This window comes from Cupressus sempervirens, chromosome 11 (genome assembly GCF_028749045.1).
Source record: "Cupressus sempervirens isolate cs-2001-9-10 chromosome 11, ASM2874904v1, whole genome shotgun sequence".
Taxonomy (NCBI): domain Eukaryota; kingdom Viridiplantae; phylum Streptophyta; class Pinopsida; order Cupressales; family Cupressaceae; genus Cupressus; species Cupressus sempervirens.
Window position 1 is genome coordinate 424,910,642 of NC_143128.1, and position 19,911 is coordinate 424,930,552.

Here is a 19,911-nt window from a genome sequence, read left to right on the forward strand (position 1 = left end):
TAATCTCGTACCCTCCAGGCTACCCTGTTCCTACTATTCCACACTGCAATATCATATGTAGTTGCTATTTTGGATTTCCATATTTGGTATGAGAAAAGGGTTTACAATCTCTGATATGTCTGCACACACATTATTTCCATTCTTTCCCTACATTCTTGCATTTCTATTTTTCAGAGTCAATTTGAACCTTCTTGGCAAAGGAATTCTTGCATCCTCATAGAGCTTTAACCTCCTCAAACATAGTGGATTAACTTTCCTTCCAATGTTGAGAGTGTTTTGATGTGAGCTTCCTTTGTTTGAGCTTCTATCATAGCAAAAGGCTCTCACATCCCATTTTCTTCCATCACATATTCAAAATCTTGAATTCATTAAAGTTTTTTTAAAAGTTTACAAATCAAATTGACATATTTATTTGAATTCCATGCGAGGGCTTCACCTTTGATCAAAGCATTAATGATGATTAAAAAATCAACTTTTAAGTGCAACCTTGCAATTGACCTTTTTTTTGCCATAAAAATATTTTGCAACGTTGCCTCCACCTCGACTTCATTGTTCATCACCTCCCGAAGTCTTTACCTGAACAATTTCTTGCCACAAAATCATCACTAAACGAATCTAGATTACCCTTCGAGTCCTCTTCAACATTTATGCATTTATTTTAACCCATCCCTCTTCTAGTTTAACCCATTCTTCCAAATTGTGCTATGATAAGACTAGATTAGTCTAATAAGGCCAATTAACATGTCTAGATGAATATTTGTAAATAACATTTCTTATGAATGTGCACATAATTAAAATATAATAATATTAAAATGAATAAGAATATGCAATGTTCAATTTTTTTTTAAATTTAAAAGTTTGTTTTGTAAGACAATAAATAAATTTCAGCCACAAAATCCTCTCAAAGACAATAGAATAAATAAATAATTGCATAAAAACAAAGCATATATAAATATTATAATTTATATAAAATATATACGATAAAAATAATAATTAAGTAGGCAGATTACACTATTTACTTAATAATAAAAATAATAATAAGCTCATTAAGATAGGTCTGCTACCCAAACGAGTAATTAATAGAATGGAGTCCTGAATTAAATGCTACCATTGTCCGCGGGCATTTTAATATTTGCAATGCAATGTAGGACAACGGCTTTTTGAAGTTTCCACTCCTCGCGGAAGCTAATTTCCACGATCGAGCGCAAGGCAAGAGTTGGGCGGAAGCGTTTTTACAGTTGAATTGGATTTTGAGAGGTAGTTGCAGTTTCTATGGTGCAGCCAGGGGATTGCCTGGTGAGGTGTGCGCGTTGCAAGACGACGCTGACGGTGGGGGGAGGAGTGGAGACGTTTCAGTGCCCGAGTTGTGAGCTGCAGCAGATGCTTCCATTGCCTCCTCATCAACAATTGGAGCAACAACAACAGCAGGGGCAACAACAACAACAAGGGTTACACCCCCTTCCTCTTCCTTTTCCACTTCCACTCCCTCTTCCTCTCCCCCTCTCCCTCCCCTTGCCCCCTCCCCCTCCCCCTCCTCTTCCTCAGGGGATCGATCCCTCCAAGCGTCAGCTTCGCTGTGCGAGTTGCAAGTCAGTTCTCAATGTACCGCACGCTCTCAGTAGATTCGTATGCCCTCAGTGCGGAACAGCTCTCGAAGTTCCCCCACTTGCTGCATCATTCCACTTGTCTTCTCATCTACAGGAAATTAACGAGGTCACTCGATCTTTCTTTCACTCTCTTATCACTTTCAAAATTAATTTTACAATGTGGATACTTGAACTTCCGGTGCATGATAAAAAGTCCACCCTGGTTAGATGGTTAGCACGATACATTTTATCTCCAACTTCTTGACTTCGTCTATAGTAAGTTATGCAATAAATATACAAGGGGAATTTACCATTTCTTATAGGGCTGTTGAATAAAGGCAACACACTAAGCTGAACTACTATGCCATCTTTGGAGCTTTAAAACACACACGCACACACCTTCGGTGACGACATGGAGCGCTCCAACTCTGCACGGGGTAAGCTTGGATAGCATTTTCACGAGCTCTATTATGGAGCTACACTCCCAAGATTTTTAACACAGGCCATGCTCAGAAACACCCGATGTAGGCTGTTAGTTCTCCAGTTTTCAGTTCCATTATTTATAACTGTGTTTGAACAGTAATCCACGGGTACGTGGGGTTTGGTTGATGTTCTCGTTCTTCTGGGTGCTTTTTACAGGGGATATTCCTTTTACAGTGCTGGATGACCTACATCATCATAGATGTGAAATTAGCAGATGGTCTACTCTGAAGAAATTTGAGAGGAAAGCGGGAGGAAAATATTTGTATCTTTGTAGTAAAGACATGAATTCATCATAGAGATAAACAGTTTAAAAATATTTTGCAGGTGGACAGACCGAACCAGCTCTTTAAGAGGACAAGGCTTCACAAAATAAACGAATATCTTGATCGAGGTTCATAATAAAAGAATACCAAAAAGAGAATATAAAAATATGATATGACTTTTAGTCCCTTAGACTGCTCTGTGGATGCAATTAAAATTTCTACATTCCTTCCAGTACATAGAAACAGAAATAAAATTTCGTACGAGGATTGAAAGGAAAAAATCAACACGTATATCAGCTGTTTTAGTTTGGTTAAGTTATTTTAATAACTGCCTTCCCGCCTTGCCCAAACTGAAGGGAATTTATTGCTGACCCCTGTCCCAAAAACTCGGAAAAAGATTGGTTTGTAGTTTTTTTTTTGAAGTAGACTGGTCACCGTTGCTTCTCTTTCTTACATGATTATTACACGCTAAGAAATTCAGTAAAACCTTATAATAACCCACCACTTGTTTAATCGGATTTCAAGATTATATAAATTTATATGGATTATGCTGTCTTGCCTTTTGCATTTTACATGCGTATTATGATGTAGCCAAGTACTAATCATCTGATCATTAACATTGAAAGTGTTCTTATTATATTAGGTGGCTGTAGATGTAGAGGCAGAAGAAGATGAAGGTGGGATTATTGGAGAAACCTTTACAGACTACGTAAGCACTTAAACTTATTTTTGTTTCTTTTTGTTTATTTGCGATTCAAATTAAAGTGGAATACAAAAAACTAGCTACCTAAATTACATACGGTTTCTGTTGATTACTTTACATGTTCGACGTTGCTTTGTTTACTATACGTTTGTTCTCAGCGCCCTTCAAAACTTTCAATCGGACCACCTCATCCTGATCCAGTTGTAGAGACGTCATCCCTATCTGCTGTGCAACCTCCAGAGCCCATTTATGATTTAAAAATGGCAGAGGAAATGGAGAAATCAGGAGCATTATCGTCCCTTCAATTAGAGACAGTCATCTATGCATGCCAGGTTATAGATATTCGAAGTTGCATCTTGTGTAACCTTTATTAAAACTAAATAGTTTATGAATTTTTGTTCTTTTCTTTTGACATTGAAAGCATGGCAGAGGCATCTTCAACACCTTGAAGATAGGTCAAGGGCAGGATTTTTTATTGGCGATGGAGCTGGTGTAGGAAAGGGGCGTACAGTTGCAGGATTGATATGGGAGAATTGGAAGCATGGAAGACGTAAATCATTGTGAGTAAGCTGGATGAATGTTTTGATAGTTAAGTCTTGGAATGATTATAATGCATTTGTGACATGACATCAAAATGATTTACTGTGTCTTGGACTTTGACTAGAATTTTAGAGGTACTTCTATATCAACTAATTATCTTTCCATTGCAGATGGATCTCTGTTTCATCTGATTTGAAGTTTGACGCACAAAGAGATTTAGAAGATGTGGGTGCCACATGCGTTGAAGGTATAAAAGCATTGCTGTAGATTGTTATTTTTCTTTTAAAAATCTTTATTTTTTCTTCTTGTTAAGAAAAACAAAATTTTTTTGTGGGCTTTCTAGAGGGAGCTATAACAGGCTAGCCATTAGGGAACATAAAACCAACAAGTTAATTACCCAGCTCAAAGGACAGTTATCACATCTAGGCCAAAATCAGTTGAAAAAACAAACAAAATAGGCATGATTATCAGTGTCCATGTAAATAAACGAGGAGGCATAAGAAAATTCTATATCATGATTGTGACCTGGAATTCAATAACATTATCATTGAATTCTTTCATTAATGTCTTTAAGTTCAATTTATTTTCTAGCATTTTATGTTAGAAGCTCTATGATTAGACCCTTGCCAATTTGTGGACAATATAGCTTGAGCAGATCATACCAGAACTCAGCATGATGCTGTCCACATTGCCATGGTCACTATCCACTGTTGAATTATATGTTCTTGCAATCAATGTCATTTAGGTGTGAAGAGAATGTCTTACCTATTTAAAGAGCAAATCAGTGTCCTTAAGTTCTGCACCAGTTAATTATAATATATGTAACTGTTGTGCTTGATTATAAGCTAGTTGACCATCAGGAGGTAATTAGACAGGCATTAATAGTTGATGAACAACATACATGTAGCACAAATTGAAGCTTAGTTTGAAAAAATATTATCACTGGGGCTCTCTTTTTATTGTCTAGTGTTATTTTGTATTCTTCATTGTGGAAGAGGTCAAGGTTGAAGTTAGAGAGTCCAACTGATAGTTGAGAATGCAATATCCATAGACAATGGTTATAGGCATTTGTGGAGATGATAGACATATTTGATATCCATAAATTGGATCTTGTTAACATGACCAAGGGGTCATAATTGCCATGTCCAGCTGGAATGTTGTTTGCATACTTGAAAGGCCTGGACTTCATATGGTTTGACAGTTTCAGAAGCTAGTAAGTCAGATCTCAGGTTGGACGCATCCTTGGGATGACCTAGATCATCACAATGAGGTCACAAAACAAGGGAATAGATTATGATAACAAGCACAGTCTGATTGTTGAGGAAAATACTGGAATGTAATGGTTGTTTCGTTTCTGCCCCTATGGCATTAAAATTGCCAAATCAACAGGTAGTGGTTTTGTTACAACCATGCGAATGCATAACTGATGTGGGTGACTTATGGTTTTATTCTATTAGGCTGAAAAAGAAGTTGAAAGGCTTTTGGCTTTTCATTTCACATTCTTGAATGAAATGATCTGATCCTGATGAAATGGTAATAGGAACAACTAAATATAATATAAGGGAATGCTGGTAAAGAATAACTCTGCTAATTATAACATTTTCACAAAATGCAAGTACTTGAATTATCTACTATTGGGTTTATTGGAACAATTACTTAGTGAGTTCACACATTCATACTACAGGTCTATACGTTAAGCATTGACTATATGACAAGTTACAAACATAAACAAAATGGAACTTGGATGATAATGTGCAGCTGCCAGTATGTCTCTGGCTGGGTCTGCCCTTTTAATGAGTATGACTTTTGAAACACTCACACAATGCCACTGTTATCAATGCGTTACTGTTGGAACTGACCTTGATAGTGACTGTGCTTGGCGGTGACCCCTTAACCTCTTCGATAATCAATTCTGTGCACCTGATAATGGTAACTTACGGCCTGCAATCGGTCACCATGACCCCGTACTAGCTCATGCTACCTTCACGTTTGGTCCTGTAACCTGGGCGTGGCTGTTGAATGGATTGCGAGAGCCTCCACTAGGAATAACGTCACCTATGTTGCAGATTTGCTAACACATCTCCATTGCTTCCTGCCGCAACTCTCCCAGTTTCTTGCCGCAACTCCCACTGTCTTCCTTCAAGAACTGACCCGGCTAATTTTGTAAGCACATAGCCTAACTCTTTTGCTGCCACACGGATTCTAAGCTCTTTGAATACAGTGGAGTCCCTATCACCTGTTTCACCAGCTAATATATCAAAAGGAATTCGTACATACCTTACAAATGCATATTGGCTTCCTGCTCAACATGGATCTGTTGGAACCATATACTAATCTGCATTCTCCATTCTTGTAATGCCCCCACTTTAGCAATTGACCAAGTGTGTGTGCGTTAGCCTAGTTCTACATGGTCCCGAGGGCTAACGAAGGGTTTAAAGGGAACTTAGAGTGTTTTGGCCTAGTCATCTCTAGTTTGGGCAAAAACGGAGTTGATTTACTTAGTCTGAGGCATACTATTTTTAGTAAGCCAGCAGGACACAGGGGAGACTAGTTTTGGTGATTGAATTTGATACTACTCGGCGAGAGCTTTCCGACAAGCTATCACTCATGCTATTTGGAGTCCGATAGCTAGTATATTTTAATGCTTGAAGTATTATTAAAGTAACATTTAACTTAGTTATAAAATATTAAAGTGTTACTTTAATATTAAATTTTATGGGAATGTGTGCAAATAAAAAAGGGGCGCCTAAGGGAGACATGAATGATTATTTTAATATGTTTTATATTGCACATCTTTTATCCCACATTGCTCATGTGAGTTGAATCGACTCTTGGAGAAAGAATAAAAGGGAGCGTTAGTGGCTTCATTCGGCAGGTTGAAAATGAGAAGAAAATTGATGTGTGAGTTGCAGATATGATCTTGGCATTAGAGGACGTCTATCCCCTCTTGTGAAATTCTAGACGTCATTCCCTTAGGGTTTGGCCTTTGGAATTCATTGCTATCAGCTTCATTAACAGACAGATTGGGCGCATTTCCAGCTACAGGCAGATTGGGTGTTTGCTCATATCATTCTTGCTTCTTGTCCGATGCTTATGCCATTATGAAGGGATGATTTTATGAGGGTCATGGACTAATTGAAGGGAGATTTTACTGTAGCAGTTGCAGCAACAAGATGGGAAGTCATTACTGGAATATTATGTTATAATGCTGGAGTAATTAGTGAGTTGAAACATCTGCTATGTATTTGGTTTTGTTAGTTTGAAAATTAATATAATTTCAGCAGTAGTTCAATCGTCACTTTGCATATTATTATAAATTCCTTCTTGTTCATATTATGCAGTTTCAAATCTATGCAAAGACATAAAAACAAACAAACATTTTATTTCCGAAGCCATAAAGGGGTTTAAACATTTAACGGAGAAATTAAGAGTTGGATGCAAATTATTTGACTAAATTCCTATCAGCAGTTGGTTCAATCTTTGGGCATTTCTAGGGTGTCCATTACAATTCTTGAACTTGATACAATCTCCAACGAGAGACTAGGGCTACGTCTAATTTCTCAAATTCTCTTAAGGGATTTCATCCTTAAGAAAGCACAGTCACATTTAAACAACTTGTTTGTATTTTGATCAATATCATATTTTCATGGTTACAATTGCAAAGAGCTCATTGCTTTTATAACCTCGATATGAGGGGAAGTACAAACAACTAGGCAATGTGGGATAAAAGCCATTTTCGTCTTCTAGTCACTTAATTTACTTTTGTTATAAAATGACGTTAAGTCAGAAAGTAAAATCCACTTTATAAAATAAAGTGACTTAACTATAGAAAAGTTCCTCCACTTAAATATTTCCCCAACAAAACCAAATAAACTCCTGTGACTGGCTAGCATCCTCATGGTCAATGTCTTTAGCGTATGTGGATGGGGAGATAGAGCAACAAGGCGCCAGTAAGGACTAGTGCGGAGAAGGGGACATTACAGTTCTCCCTTCTCGGGATTGCTTGCCCTCAAGCAATCTCAGTGTCGGATGCTGCAAAATTGTTTCACCCTCCCAAGTGGCGTCTTCGTATGGCAAATCTTTCCAGTGAGCTAAATACTCTCAGATGGATCTGTTACACAACTTCCTCTCCCTGATCTCAATCACCTCGGCTGGAACCAAAACCATTTTCCCTTCTTAATCAAGTGGGGGTAATCCAACGGAAGGCACTACATGCTGACCAATCGCTTTCTTGAGGCAAGGCACATGAAAAACATTATTGATTCTACTATCATCCGGCAAGTGCACCTCATAAGCAACCTCTCCAACCCTCGTAGTAATGTAATAGGGACCATAAAATCTAGGCTGAAAGTTCTCAGTTCCACTCTTCTTCAAGGAACTCTACTTGTAAGCTTGGAGACAAAGGTAAACCATGTCGCCCAACACAAAACTTTGCTCTATCTGGTGGCGATCAACATATATCTTCTACTGATTCTGAGCCTGTACGATATTCTCCCTAATTGAACAGATCCAATATATGCAGATCGAACAAATCCAATATATGCATGAAATCCCTAATTGAACAGGCCTATATAATTGCCTATTGCCTTCATTGTGATCGACATCTCCTTGGGGCACTTTTGTTAAAGACTAATTGCATAAACTTGGTTAGTTTAATTACTAACTAATGATCATCCACAAGAGACTTAAAGGATACTGCCTTCAAGAAGAACTTGCAGACTTCAATAGACTTAAAGGAGATTGCCTTCAAGAAGAATATAGGCAACTCAAGAAAGGAGGGAAATTAAAAACTGAAGATGACGAACTGCATGACCTCAACACAAATTCCTATAAAGGTAAGAAGAAGCAATTCAAGAAGAATAAGGGTAATCAAAGAAATGACAAATCTAAGAGAGATTTATCCAAAATAAAATGCTTCAAATGTGAAAAATTTGAGCACTTTAAATCTAATTGCCTAAAGAATACAAAGCAACAAGTAAATTGTACAAACGTTATGAAGAAAGGGGAAAACTATGATCCTGAGAAACGTGTATTGTATTCAGCGCTATCAAATGAAGTATCAAGCAAAGCATGGGTAATTGATAGTGGATCATCTCGACACATTACAAGATATAAAGAAGTACTAGACTCAATTTCAGAAGAAGTTAATGATGGAGTTACTATAGGTGATAAGTCCACTCATTCTGTCAAAGGAATTGGGAACTGCACCTTGAAACTGAAGTTGGGTATTTCTCTTTATCTCAAAAGAGTACTCTATTTACCAGGAATCAAGAGGAGTCTAATCTTTTTTACAACACTTGAAGATGATGGACATAAGGTTGCATTCATCAACGGTAAGTAATGACCTGGTCTAAGAACTCTTCATTTAAGAAATCAAAACTGATTGGTCAAAGAAAGGGATACTTGTATGAATTCAGTATAGAACCTACTCAAGCCTTAATTCATGAAGCTGTTGATATAAATGAAATGTGGCATAGAAGGTTAGGACATCTAAACTTCAAAGCCTTATCGACTATGGAAAAGATTGCTACAAGTTTACCTAAGTTGAATAAAGATCATTCGAGCATATACAAAAGATGTGCTCTAGGTAAGAATGCCAAAAATCCATTTCAAGATAGCACTAGAAAAACTAACAATGTTTTAGAATTAGTCAACTCAGATTTATGTGGACATATGTTTGTTCCTTCTCTTGGAGGAGTTTGGTACTATATACTTTTTATAGATGATTTCTCTAGGAAAACATGGATTTACTTCTTAAAATGTAAAGAATTAGAAGAAATCCTTAAGAGATTTAAAGAACTCAAATCCTTAACTAAAAACCTATCAGGACACAAAATTAAAATTCTTGGGTTTGATAATGGAGGGGAATATACTTCAGATTTGTAGGAATTAAGAGGTAGTATACTGTTCCTTATAACCCTTAGCAAATTGGGGTGGCAGAAAGGAAGAATAGAACAATTATAAAAGCAGCAAGAGCTATGATATTTGATCAAAATTTAGAATATTATCTTTGGGTAGAAGCCTCATGTATAGCTGTCTATATTCAAAACAAAAGTCCTCGCTCCCACCTTAGAGATAAGACTCATGAAGAAGTCTTTTCTAAGGTTAAACCAAATATAAGTCATCTTAGGATATTTGGGTGCCTAGTATACATACATGTTCCAAAAGAAAAGAGAACTAAGTTAGAATCCTCCGGGAGGAAAGGTATTTTTGTCAGGTATAGTGAAACATCTAAAGCATATAGAGTTTACATACCTGGTCAGAAAAACATTGAACTTAGTAGAGATGTAATATTAGAAGAAGATTTAGCTTTCAAAAGAGTCCTAAGTTTTGAAGATCCTACACATATACCTAGTTCTGAAGAAAATCATGAACTTGAGTTTCAGTGGGAGAACATTGAAGAAATTGAAGATGAAATTTAAAATCTTAATCTTGAGGAAACTCTAAATCCTAAGAAAAGACCACTTTGGGCCTCTAAAACTATAGAAGGAGCACATGACTTTTTTGCACCAGAAGGAACTTTCAGAGAAAGCAAAAGACCCAAAAGATTCTCTAGCTATGCTGAAAACATGAGTGATTTATCTAAATCAGAACCAACCAATGTTTTAGATGCTATTAAACATACAACTTGGAAGGATGCTATGACAGAAGAATACCAATCCATTATTAAAAATGATGTTTGGGAAATTGTTCCAAGGCTTGAAGGAAAATCTGTTGTTTCTTCAAAATAGATATTTAAAATCAAGCATGCTGCTACTGGTAGCATTGAAAAATATAAAAACCAGATTCGTAGCTAGAGGATTCTCTCAAAAGGAGGGAATTGATTATGAAGAAACCTTTGCTTCAATTGCCATGCACACTTGTGTAAGAGCAGTCCTAGCTATTACAGTATCGAAGGGATGGAAAGTGCATCGGATGAATGTGAGAACATTTCTGAATGGAAAGATTACAAAAGAGGTATATTTGGAACAACCTGAAGGATTTGAAACTCATAATCCAAAAATCTTTGTTTGTAGACTCAAGAAAGAAAGGGAAAGGGCAGGCCCCAAATTAATGATCCATAGCTCCCCCCTACGGGGAATCCCCACCCTGCAGGCCTTTAGAATAGTAGGGCCCCGACGGGAGGAGTCAAGTCTACAGCGAAACACATCACCTGCCGAAGGAGCAGCAGCTTAACTTGCTAGCCCTCCATGGGCTTAAACAGGCTCCTAGGGCATGGTATGAAAGAATCGATACATATCTCACCAGTTTAGGATTCTCAAAGAATGAAGCTGATCCAAATCTCTATTATAAAAGGAATAAAGATGATATGATAATTTTGATACTATACGTTGTTGATTTACTAATAACAGGTGACGATCATCTTATAGATCAATGCAAGAAAGATCTAATCAAAGAATTTGATATGAAAGATTTAGTACTTCTTCATTACTTCCTAGGACTGGAAGTATGACAAAACTCTGACAGCACATACTTAATTCAAGGAAAGTATACATTAGAGATCTTGAAGAGATTTGGAATGTGGAACTGCAGACCTATGTCTTCTTTAATGGAGACTAATCTACACTAACTTAAGGAAGCAACAATAGAATCACCCTCCATAAATTCTACTCTTTATAGACAGATGATTGGGTCTCTTATGTACTTGGTAAACACAAAACCTAATATTTGCTATGCTGTTAATGTTTTAAGTCAGTTTATGTGTGACCCAAAGGAGATTCACCTGGTTGCAGTCAAACACATTATGAGATACTTACAAGGCACTCTTGACCTTGGGCTCAAGTGTGAGAAAGTTGACTTGGACTTACATGGATTCGCAGACTCAGATTGGGCTGGAAGTGTTACTGATAGGAAAAATCACTTGAGGATGTTGTTTCATTTTAGGCTCATTAATGATATCATGGATATGCAAAAAGCAAGCATCAATAGCATAGTTCCATAGAAGCTGAATTCATTGCAATTGCAATGGCTTCTCGGGAAGTAGTTTGGCTTAGAAAGTTACTTGTGAGATTATTTGGTCAACCCATGAATCCCACTATTATTCACTGTGATAATTAGAGTTCCATCAAGCTTTTTGTGAATTCAATTTTTCATGACAGATCCAACTTCCAAGCATATTGAAATTCTTTACCATTATGTAAGAGATATGGTAGACAGGAAAATTGTCAAGTTAGAATACATTTGCATTGCATATCAGACAACACATATTCTTACCAAATCTCTCTCTTGAGTGAGAAGATAGATCAGTTTAGAAAAAGACTTGGTAAGGTTGAATTATAATACATTTGTATTCTTTAATTATTAATGAAATAATTTTGTGTTAAAATTATTATTGTCAGGCTATTGACTATCATGGGCTTCACCATTTGTATTCATTATCTAAGAGGTGACGATCTCTGAGATAATGAACACTTGTATAAAAGACATTATGAGAGATGACGATCTTTGAGATAATGTACTGAACAATAGAGAACTACTGTTAGATTTGGATGAGTTCAAAATCACATTGTGATGTAGACATTTCTATGCCTATGAGTCACAACTTAGATAAAGGAAGAATTTAATCTTCTCCGGATTTTATCTTGTGTACTGGTAGATCTTAACTCAGAATCATATTGTGATATAGGCTTGCCAGTACCTATGAGTCACAACTAGGATAAAGGAAGAATTTAATCACTCTCCCAATTTTATTCTGTATATTGCATTCCATGTAATACTGTTATCACAAGTATAAGTGATAAGTCATATCATAGGTATAGTAATATGACATAGCATCATGTGTTCAATGGTATATAGCATTCCATGTAATACTGTTATCACAAGTATAAGTGATAAGTCATATCACAGGTATAGTAGTATGACATAGCATCATGTGTTCAATGATATCACATGCTTAAAAGATACAGATAGATATAGAGTATCAATCTATGCTTATTCATCTTAATTGATGGTGCTAGATATGTTATCTCTTAGTATGATTATCAAGTTAAGAGGGAGTGTTAATTTTATATGAGGTAACTCTGATATCATACTGATCTGAATTTGCAGATCGAATAGATTCAATATCTGCATGAAATCCTTGATTGAACAAGCCTATATAATTGTCTATTGTCTTCATTGTGATCGGCATCTCCTTCGGGCACTTCTGTTAAAGTCTAATTGCATAAACTTGGTTAGGTTAATTACTAACTAATGATCATCCACAAGAGACGCCGAATTCATGAAAACAATTGATTTAGGGCTGACCTAGAGAGGGACATGTCCTTTCTAAAGACATGCCCCTTGGTTGTTATACATATATGGGGTATTAATGTGGATAAAGGACACACATCAAATACAAGTCTTCTCCTTCAGCATTTACTGCCTTATATGATATATAACAAAGATAAATATTTTATTTGCAGAACTATACGTCATAGCAGGAACACTTAATATACAGTCTGGTATATTTAAAGACCATCTTCAGCAAGAGTAAAGGCATTATATCAGTATTGGTGATCAGAATTTGCAGAAAACTTACAGTAGGACATTAGGTAAAATACTTTTATTGGGATGTGAATCTCCAACCAGCACCCCATCTGCAACACGATGAAGAACATAGAAATTGGCAATGGCTATTGGTGAAGTGTAATTGCTCCCATCAACCCTGCCGGACGTGTGGCTGTGCTTATATACATATTGATCTTGCCATCCTCACAAAAATGGCTTGTCGATTGTCATCCCCAAAATATGTCCCTTGCTCTACCGCCATCTTGAGAACATGTCCCTTGCCGTCTCCTCATTGTTGAAACGTGCCCACATCTAGCCATTATAAGTCAATTGTTCTCTCAGATAAGATTACAATTGTGGACTTGAGAGAAGAGCCTTATATCTTGTCAAAATGCTGACATTGTTCTCTTTCTTAAATGTAATGCATCCTTTCTAAAATTTGGGCTTCCTTACCTAAAATGTTTATAAAATCTGATATGTACATCTCTAACAAAAAAATTGAGGTTCATTTTGCTCATAATAATATTATAAGCTTCATATTTGATATTATTATAAACTTCATATTTGACAATATTATAAACATCATATTTCACAAAATTTTCCTCCCTGATGCTGAATTTTGTAAGGTGCTTAAAAATGATCTCAATTTTATACAAGCCAAGATATTGCGATAAAAAAATATAAAATCTAATTTCTAATGCATGACTGAAATTATGTTATGTGATTGAGATGCAATATGGTATACTTTGGACATAGCCATATAAATTTCATTTTTGAAAGTGTATATGTTGCCTATGGATCACATAATAAGAAAACAATGTATGTGGGGCAAGGCATTATACTGTATGTTTTGATCTGTTGCTGTGGGTGATATAGATTTGTAGAATATCTTACTTTCTTAATTTATTGAACTTTAAAGCTAAGTTGCCGATTCGGGTTCGGGGACGGGTTCGGGTTCGGGGTTCGGTTCGTGGATTCGGGCAATTTTTTATTTCCCCATTTGGGTTCGTGGGTGGGTTCGTGAGTATATATATATATATATATATATATATATATATATATATATATATAAACACATTCACACAAGAGAAACATGCATAGTTGCAAAACAAGGTCATTTCACAGTATGAACAATTGTTGCTTGATTATTGATCAATGCCAAATGCCAAAGGGTATCGGGTCCCTTCAAAACCTGTTTTTACCTGAATCTAAAAGCATTAAATACTCGCTGATTAATCTATCTTCATGATTGTAAAGAAAATTATACATTGAATTACTAAATTGCAAAACATAGACTAGTTCATCAAATAATACATTGAATTACTAAATTGCAAAAGAAAGACTAGTTTATCAAGTAATAAAGATTGAAACATGATGATAGATGACAAGTTTTTAGTAATTTATCACTAATCATAGTATCAAATGCCCTTCAAGGGTCAAATGGATCATCACAAAACGAGGGATCAATGGCTTCATCCCCAACTGCAACTATATCTAGATCTTCATCATTGGAACCCAAACTGGTTCCACTAGTCCCATATGCTGCTATATCATCGTCCTCCTCCTTGACATAAGGGATTAGATGAGTGAAATGTTTTTTATTAAGTTCCTTTAAGAGTTGCATAAGAAAACAATTAAAAAAAATACACTCTTTAATGTTGTTTTAGCCTTGGGTTCACTGTGGGTTCATCCGGGTTCGCTTCAGCAAGGACCCAGACGAATCCACAGTCAAAACTAAGGACCCTGCCCGGACCCGAACCGAACCCAGGGACGAATCCGGACCCGTACGGACCCGAACCCGAATCCGGGCAGCAAGGGACGAATCCGGCAACTATGCTTTAAAGATAGTAGATCTCCACAATCTATGATTTGTTGCTGTTATATTTTTTAATTACTGATTCAGATGCAGATCTGGATGCGGATGCGGGAAGTGGGTGCGTGGATGCACAAATTGTTTTTGGCTGGGATGTGGAAGCGTACACACATACACACAGTATATGCATATAAATGAACAAAATATTCAAAATTAAAACATATCATAGTATGATACTTGAAACTTCACCAATACATATTCAAATATTCAGGAAGATTATAAATATAATGTTATATTAATTAAACAATAATTCGATAAAAATAATAAATATTATTGTTTAATTAACTAAGTTGAATGGGTACTATTAATATTTTTAAATAAAATATGTGCACTGCTAATTTTAATGTTATTTTCCTTAAATGTGAAGCAATCTCTATAAATAATTTAAATAAACGTGGAACAAAAAACATAAGACACATTGAACGGACAGGAACATGTGAGATAAAATAGCCGGTTATAGACGTGTTCCACTTTTTAAACAGAACAATATTAGTAAGAAATCCAAAACCCTGGACGGTGAAACAGATTTGCCAGCTAGAATGCAATGAATAACTTTTCACTTAATGGTCGATACAGCTGAATGTGGGATATGAACCATTTTTAATCCTCAAAATATTCTTAAAAATTCCACGGAAGTGCTTGGGAAGCCTTGTGTTGCATCTGGAAGGCATCCATAGGGCTTCTGGACTAGCATCCAGCTCTGCCCACATCCGCTTCCTTTTCTGGGCCAATACTGGGCGCGCCTCGGTAACTCAAGAAATATAACAGCAACTTATTGAACTTTATCATCATCAGATATATTTTATTATATTTTAATCTTTTGGTATGTGGAGCTTTCCAAATTGCTTTGTTGGAATTAGCAGGAAACTACTTCCATAGCCAGGATTGTGCATTTTGAATGTTTTTGTGTTGTAAGTGGCTATTTGTTCAATTTTATATTTTGAATCTTGTTTTAATTTCCTTGCTATACATGAAAAATATCAATTACTAACACTGTTTTCTTTCAAACAGTCCATGCTTTGAACAAATTGACATATGCAAAGCTTGATTCAAAGACTGTTGGCATCAAGGAAGGAGTCATATTTTTAACATATAGTAGCCTCATTGCATCTTCAGAGAGAGGGCGTTCTCGGTTACAGCAACTGGTGCAGTGGTGTGGGTCAGAATTTGATGGGCTTCTGGTGTTTGATGAGGTTATATGCTCTACAATTAAGATCAAATTTATTATTTTGTCATTGCTAATGGCAATTCTTGTAGGGGTTTGGCATGGTTTCCATATTCTTAAACTTTCTTGGAAGTATGTTATTCTGCAACACGGTTTTTTACTTCACTTTCCTTGAAAAATCTGTTTTTGCAAAGACTGTTGTCAATAGAGTCATGGCTATAAGATTGATTTTATTGTGTAAAATACTTATATGTTGTAGCATACCTCATCTGCAGTGTCACAAGGCTAAGAATTTGGTTCCTGAGACAGGAGGTCAAGCTACTCGGACTGGTGAGGCTGTTCTTGAAATACAGGTACTGTACTTAAGCCAATATGCTGCATTATGCCTTGTATTTTAGTTTTGAATGGAAGTATATTAAGCCACCTTTTGGAAAATGAATGGCAAGGAACTACTAATATTGAAGACTGTTTGGATACACATGGATATACATTTCTGTGTATTGTCTAGGCTATTAAAAACTTTTTTGTTTATGAACTATTCTGGCAGTTACGTTTGCCAGAAGCACGGGTGGTTTATTGCTCAGCTACAGGAGCTTCGGAGCCACGTAATATGGGGTACATGGTGCGTCTTGGACTTTGGGGAGAAGGAACAAGTTTTCCTGAATTCCAGCATTTCTTAGGTTTGTGTATACTTTTTAGTCATATTCATGTGTTATTATATTTTCAATTGCAGTTTTCCTTTCTTGGAGCTATTACCTGTTTAAATATTTTTTTTCTATATTTACATTTAAATTGTTCTTACAGTAGGATAAGGAAATGGCTATGGTTTGTTATTACTATAAATGCCAAGGACCACAAAAAAAATGCTGGAAATAAGAGAATCAGGTAAATGAATCTCAGAAGGTAGAAAAACTGTACTGAAAGCCAGAAAGACATATGTATGATCTGGAAACCGTAAATAACAACCTGAATAAAATAAGATTCCTGAGCAGAGAACAAGGTAGAAATGAAACATATTAAAATTTTATGATCTGGAAACCATTAACAGTAATCAAAATAAGACAAGATCCCCGAGTAGAGAACAAGCTGCAACATATTAAGATATTACTATTTGTATTGTAGGCAATCTGAATAGTCAGATTTGTTATGGATTGCTTCCAGCATCACACAGTATATTTGTCTACACTATACGGACTACTAAGGTAATCATTAAAAGGTAAGATATCTCTTATTTGTTGGAGAAGACATGTTATATATCTTGATTAATAATATTTTAATACCGTTGTTATTTAGATTTAGTGCATTAAAAGATGTGTACACCATTTTAGGAATAGACAAGGGTTGTTGCATTGGGAAATACATTTAATATTGGGGGTCATAATTGAACAAGAAAGACCACCTTGGATGCTTTGACATGGAATGTGGAATGATTGACATGAATTGGGGCTCCATAATTGAACAAGGAAGACCACTAGGGAAGATGAAGGGTAACACATTAAGCACATCATTTGTTTAGCATATTGTTTGGTGGATTGCTGGTTTTATGTAATACCAATTGGTGGTTTTGTATAAGTTTGCTTTATATAAAAGTTTACATAGTAGTGGTTTGAATATGTAATGATCCCAATTTCGTGAAAGCCAATTTCAGAGGATTAGCCTATTCCTTGACCCTCGTAGGCTAATGGAGTTGTTTAGAGGACCCAATTGGCAGAGCCGAAGGCCTGATTCCAACTCCAGTGTTCAAGGATGTTTAGAATCGGCCTTCGTTCGTGTCAGATTGACACACTCACTATTTATAGTAGGTTACTATTAGTAGTAAGTTACTATTTCAGGAATCAAGGTTACTATTGTGTGCAGGGCACCTAAATAATAGGTAGTGGCAATGGAGTTGTGGGGACATGGATAGAGCTTCTAGTTTGAGACTTACTATTTATAGTAAGTCAATTTATGGTCAGTGTTATAACTAGAAGGGGCTGTAATGTCCCTTTTTATAGGCCATTAATTTATGATGCATCATTAGCCTTGCCTTTTCCTTTGTAGGGATCAAAGTGAGAATTGACCTAGGTAATTCCGGTTTCATGCCAATCATAGTTGTTTTTGCAGGGTTTCCAAATAATTACTATTTATAGTAAGTCAGTAGAGCTCAATATTCTTGGCATTTCAGTTTTGGATTGGGAGCGTCTCGTCAAGACCTTCCCAACAAGCTATTACACTATATAACCCGAGTCCATTTAACAAGTAGTTTTAATGCTTGAAGATTCAATGATTTATTAATAAAGTGACTATTAAACTTAAGTTCATATTATTATGTCACTTTATTATTACAAGAGCACTTTATTTATTTAAGTGGGAAAAGGGATATTTTAAAAGTGACTAAAGAAACAAAGGAGGGACTGTGAAGAGTCACTAGGTGCTGCTTAAAGAAGAAAGAGAACTCATTTGCATTATGCTTGGTTGATGTTTTGATTTTTTCTTGGAGGATTTGGAAGGTTGCCTTTCAGCCGGTTTGAGGATAGAAACCCTTGAGCTTGGAGACAGTGTATGGAAACCCATTGTCGGTTGTAGACATTGTGCAGGTATTTCACATTGTGTTTCAGGTTTATATTTCTCATATCCAATCTCGCTGTAATTTCTGTAACTACTTTTGGATTTTCTCATTGTTTTGAAGATTTAGGAGCTATATACATTTTTGAGGCTATATTTTCATTTGGGTATTTTCAGGTATTTTGCTGGTTGATTTGAACTATATTACGTGAAATTATTTGTTTAAATCTGAGTTACCATATTCGCTAGTCAACCGTGGAATTTGAAGGTCAATTCGGTTGACATTCAAATTCAGTGCAAATTCTGTCTCAAATCTTTTTTTGTCTGAGTAATTCATTGCCAAGTTGCAATACGGGACCTTGTTTGAATGTCAATCAAATTTGACCAACCTTTCAACTTTCCAAGCGAGTTGGAATCAAATTTTGCTTTATTGGGCCATTTTGTGACGCTGCTTTTCTCTTCATTACAGTTTTTTTAATATTGGTTTTTGTCTTTCATGAAACACAAAACTTGCATTCTAATTTCTCAAAGATAAATGACAATTGCGTTTTCAATGACACATGACATTTGCATTCAAGTCATGATCCACGGCATTCTGAACGATAAAAAGTGTAGGCATCGAAGGAAAAATGTGAGTATCAGTTTAATACACATTGTTTAATATAAAACTTTGTTCTTGCTAACCTGACAATTTCATTTCCAATCAATTTTGATGTTCTCTTTGTTGTAAATAATTGTTCAATCGTATATTGTCTTTGATGTTACACAAAATGTCAAGTCATTGCTAGTCAGTGTCTACCAAGCTCACTTGGGCAATAAAGATAGTTTCCAGTGTCTGTCGAGCATTCCAGAGTAAACCAAGTTCAGAGACACTATGTGCTGAGCTTCACTCGGGCAGCAAAGGAAGTTTGTAGGAAGACAGTGTCTACCGAGTTCACTCGGGCACCAAAGGAAAGTTGGCACGGAACCAGTGTTAACCAAGCTCTCTCGGTTATGGAAGGAAGTTTGAAGAAAGTCTTTTCTGAGTTAGTGGTGACCGAGCTGAGTTGACTAACGGAGAATTTTCTTGAATCAGCATATTCAGTTTGATGAATTTATTTGTTAAGTCTAGCTGACTTAAGGAATGAATATTGAATATTTGAAGGTGTATTCAAGCCGACTTGACAAGGCAAAAGATATAAGTATAAGGTCAAGTTGTGGATTTGAAAGCATAAAGCATGGGATTGAAAAGATAAATCAAGGAAGCGAATTGGAAGAATAGCAGA

At 36.1% G+C, this 19,911-nt stretch overlaps 1 protein-coding gene across 7 annotated transcripts in view; it reads left to right on the forward strand.

Moving 5' to 3' along the window:
* Positions 1-1,106: 1,106 nt before the first annotated feature.
* Positions 1,107-19,911, forward strand: part of EMB1135 (RING/FYVE/PHD zinc finger superfamily protein) — a 286,460-nt gene continuing 267,655 nt past the window's right edge. For 6 of the 7 annotated variants that reach the window (XM_089811315.1, XM_089811319.1, XM_089811314.1 and 3 more), the window contains exons 1-8: positions 1,114-1,713; positions 2,976-3,041; positions 3,194-3,367; positions 3,465-3,595; positions 3,746-3,822; positions 15,949-16,130; positions 16,378-16,455; positions 16,650-16,782. In XM_089811315.1, the coding sequence (XP_089667441.1) occupies positions 1,273-1,713; positions 2,976-3,041; positions 3,194-3,367; positions 3,465-3,595; positions 3,746-3,822; positions 15,949-16,130; positions 16,378-16,455; positions 16,650-16,782 (1,282 nt within the window). In that variant the 5' untranslated portion in view covers positions 1,114-1,272. Of the gene's footprint in view, positions 1,714-2,975; positions 3,042-3,193; positions 3,368-3,464; positions 3,596-3,745; positions 3,823-15,948; positions 16,131-16,377; positions 16,456-16,649; positions 16,783-19,911 lie in introns of all 7 variants that reach the window. The other variant, XM_089811317.1, reaches the window with a different exon arrangement.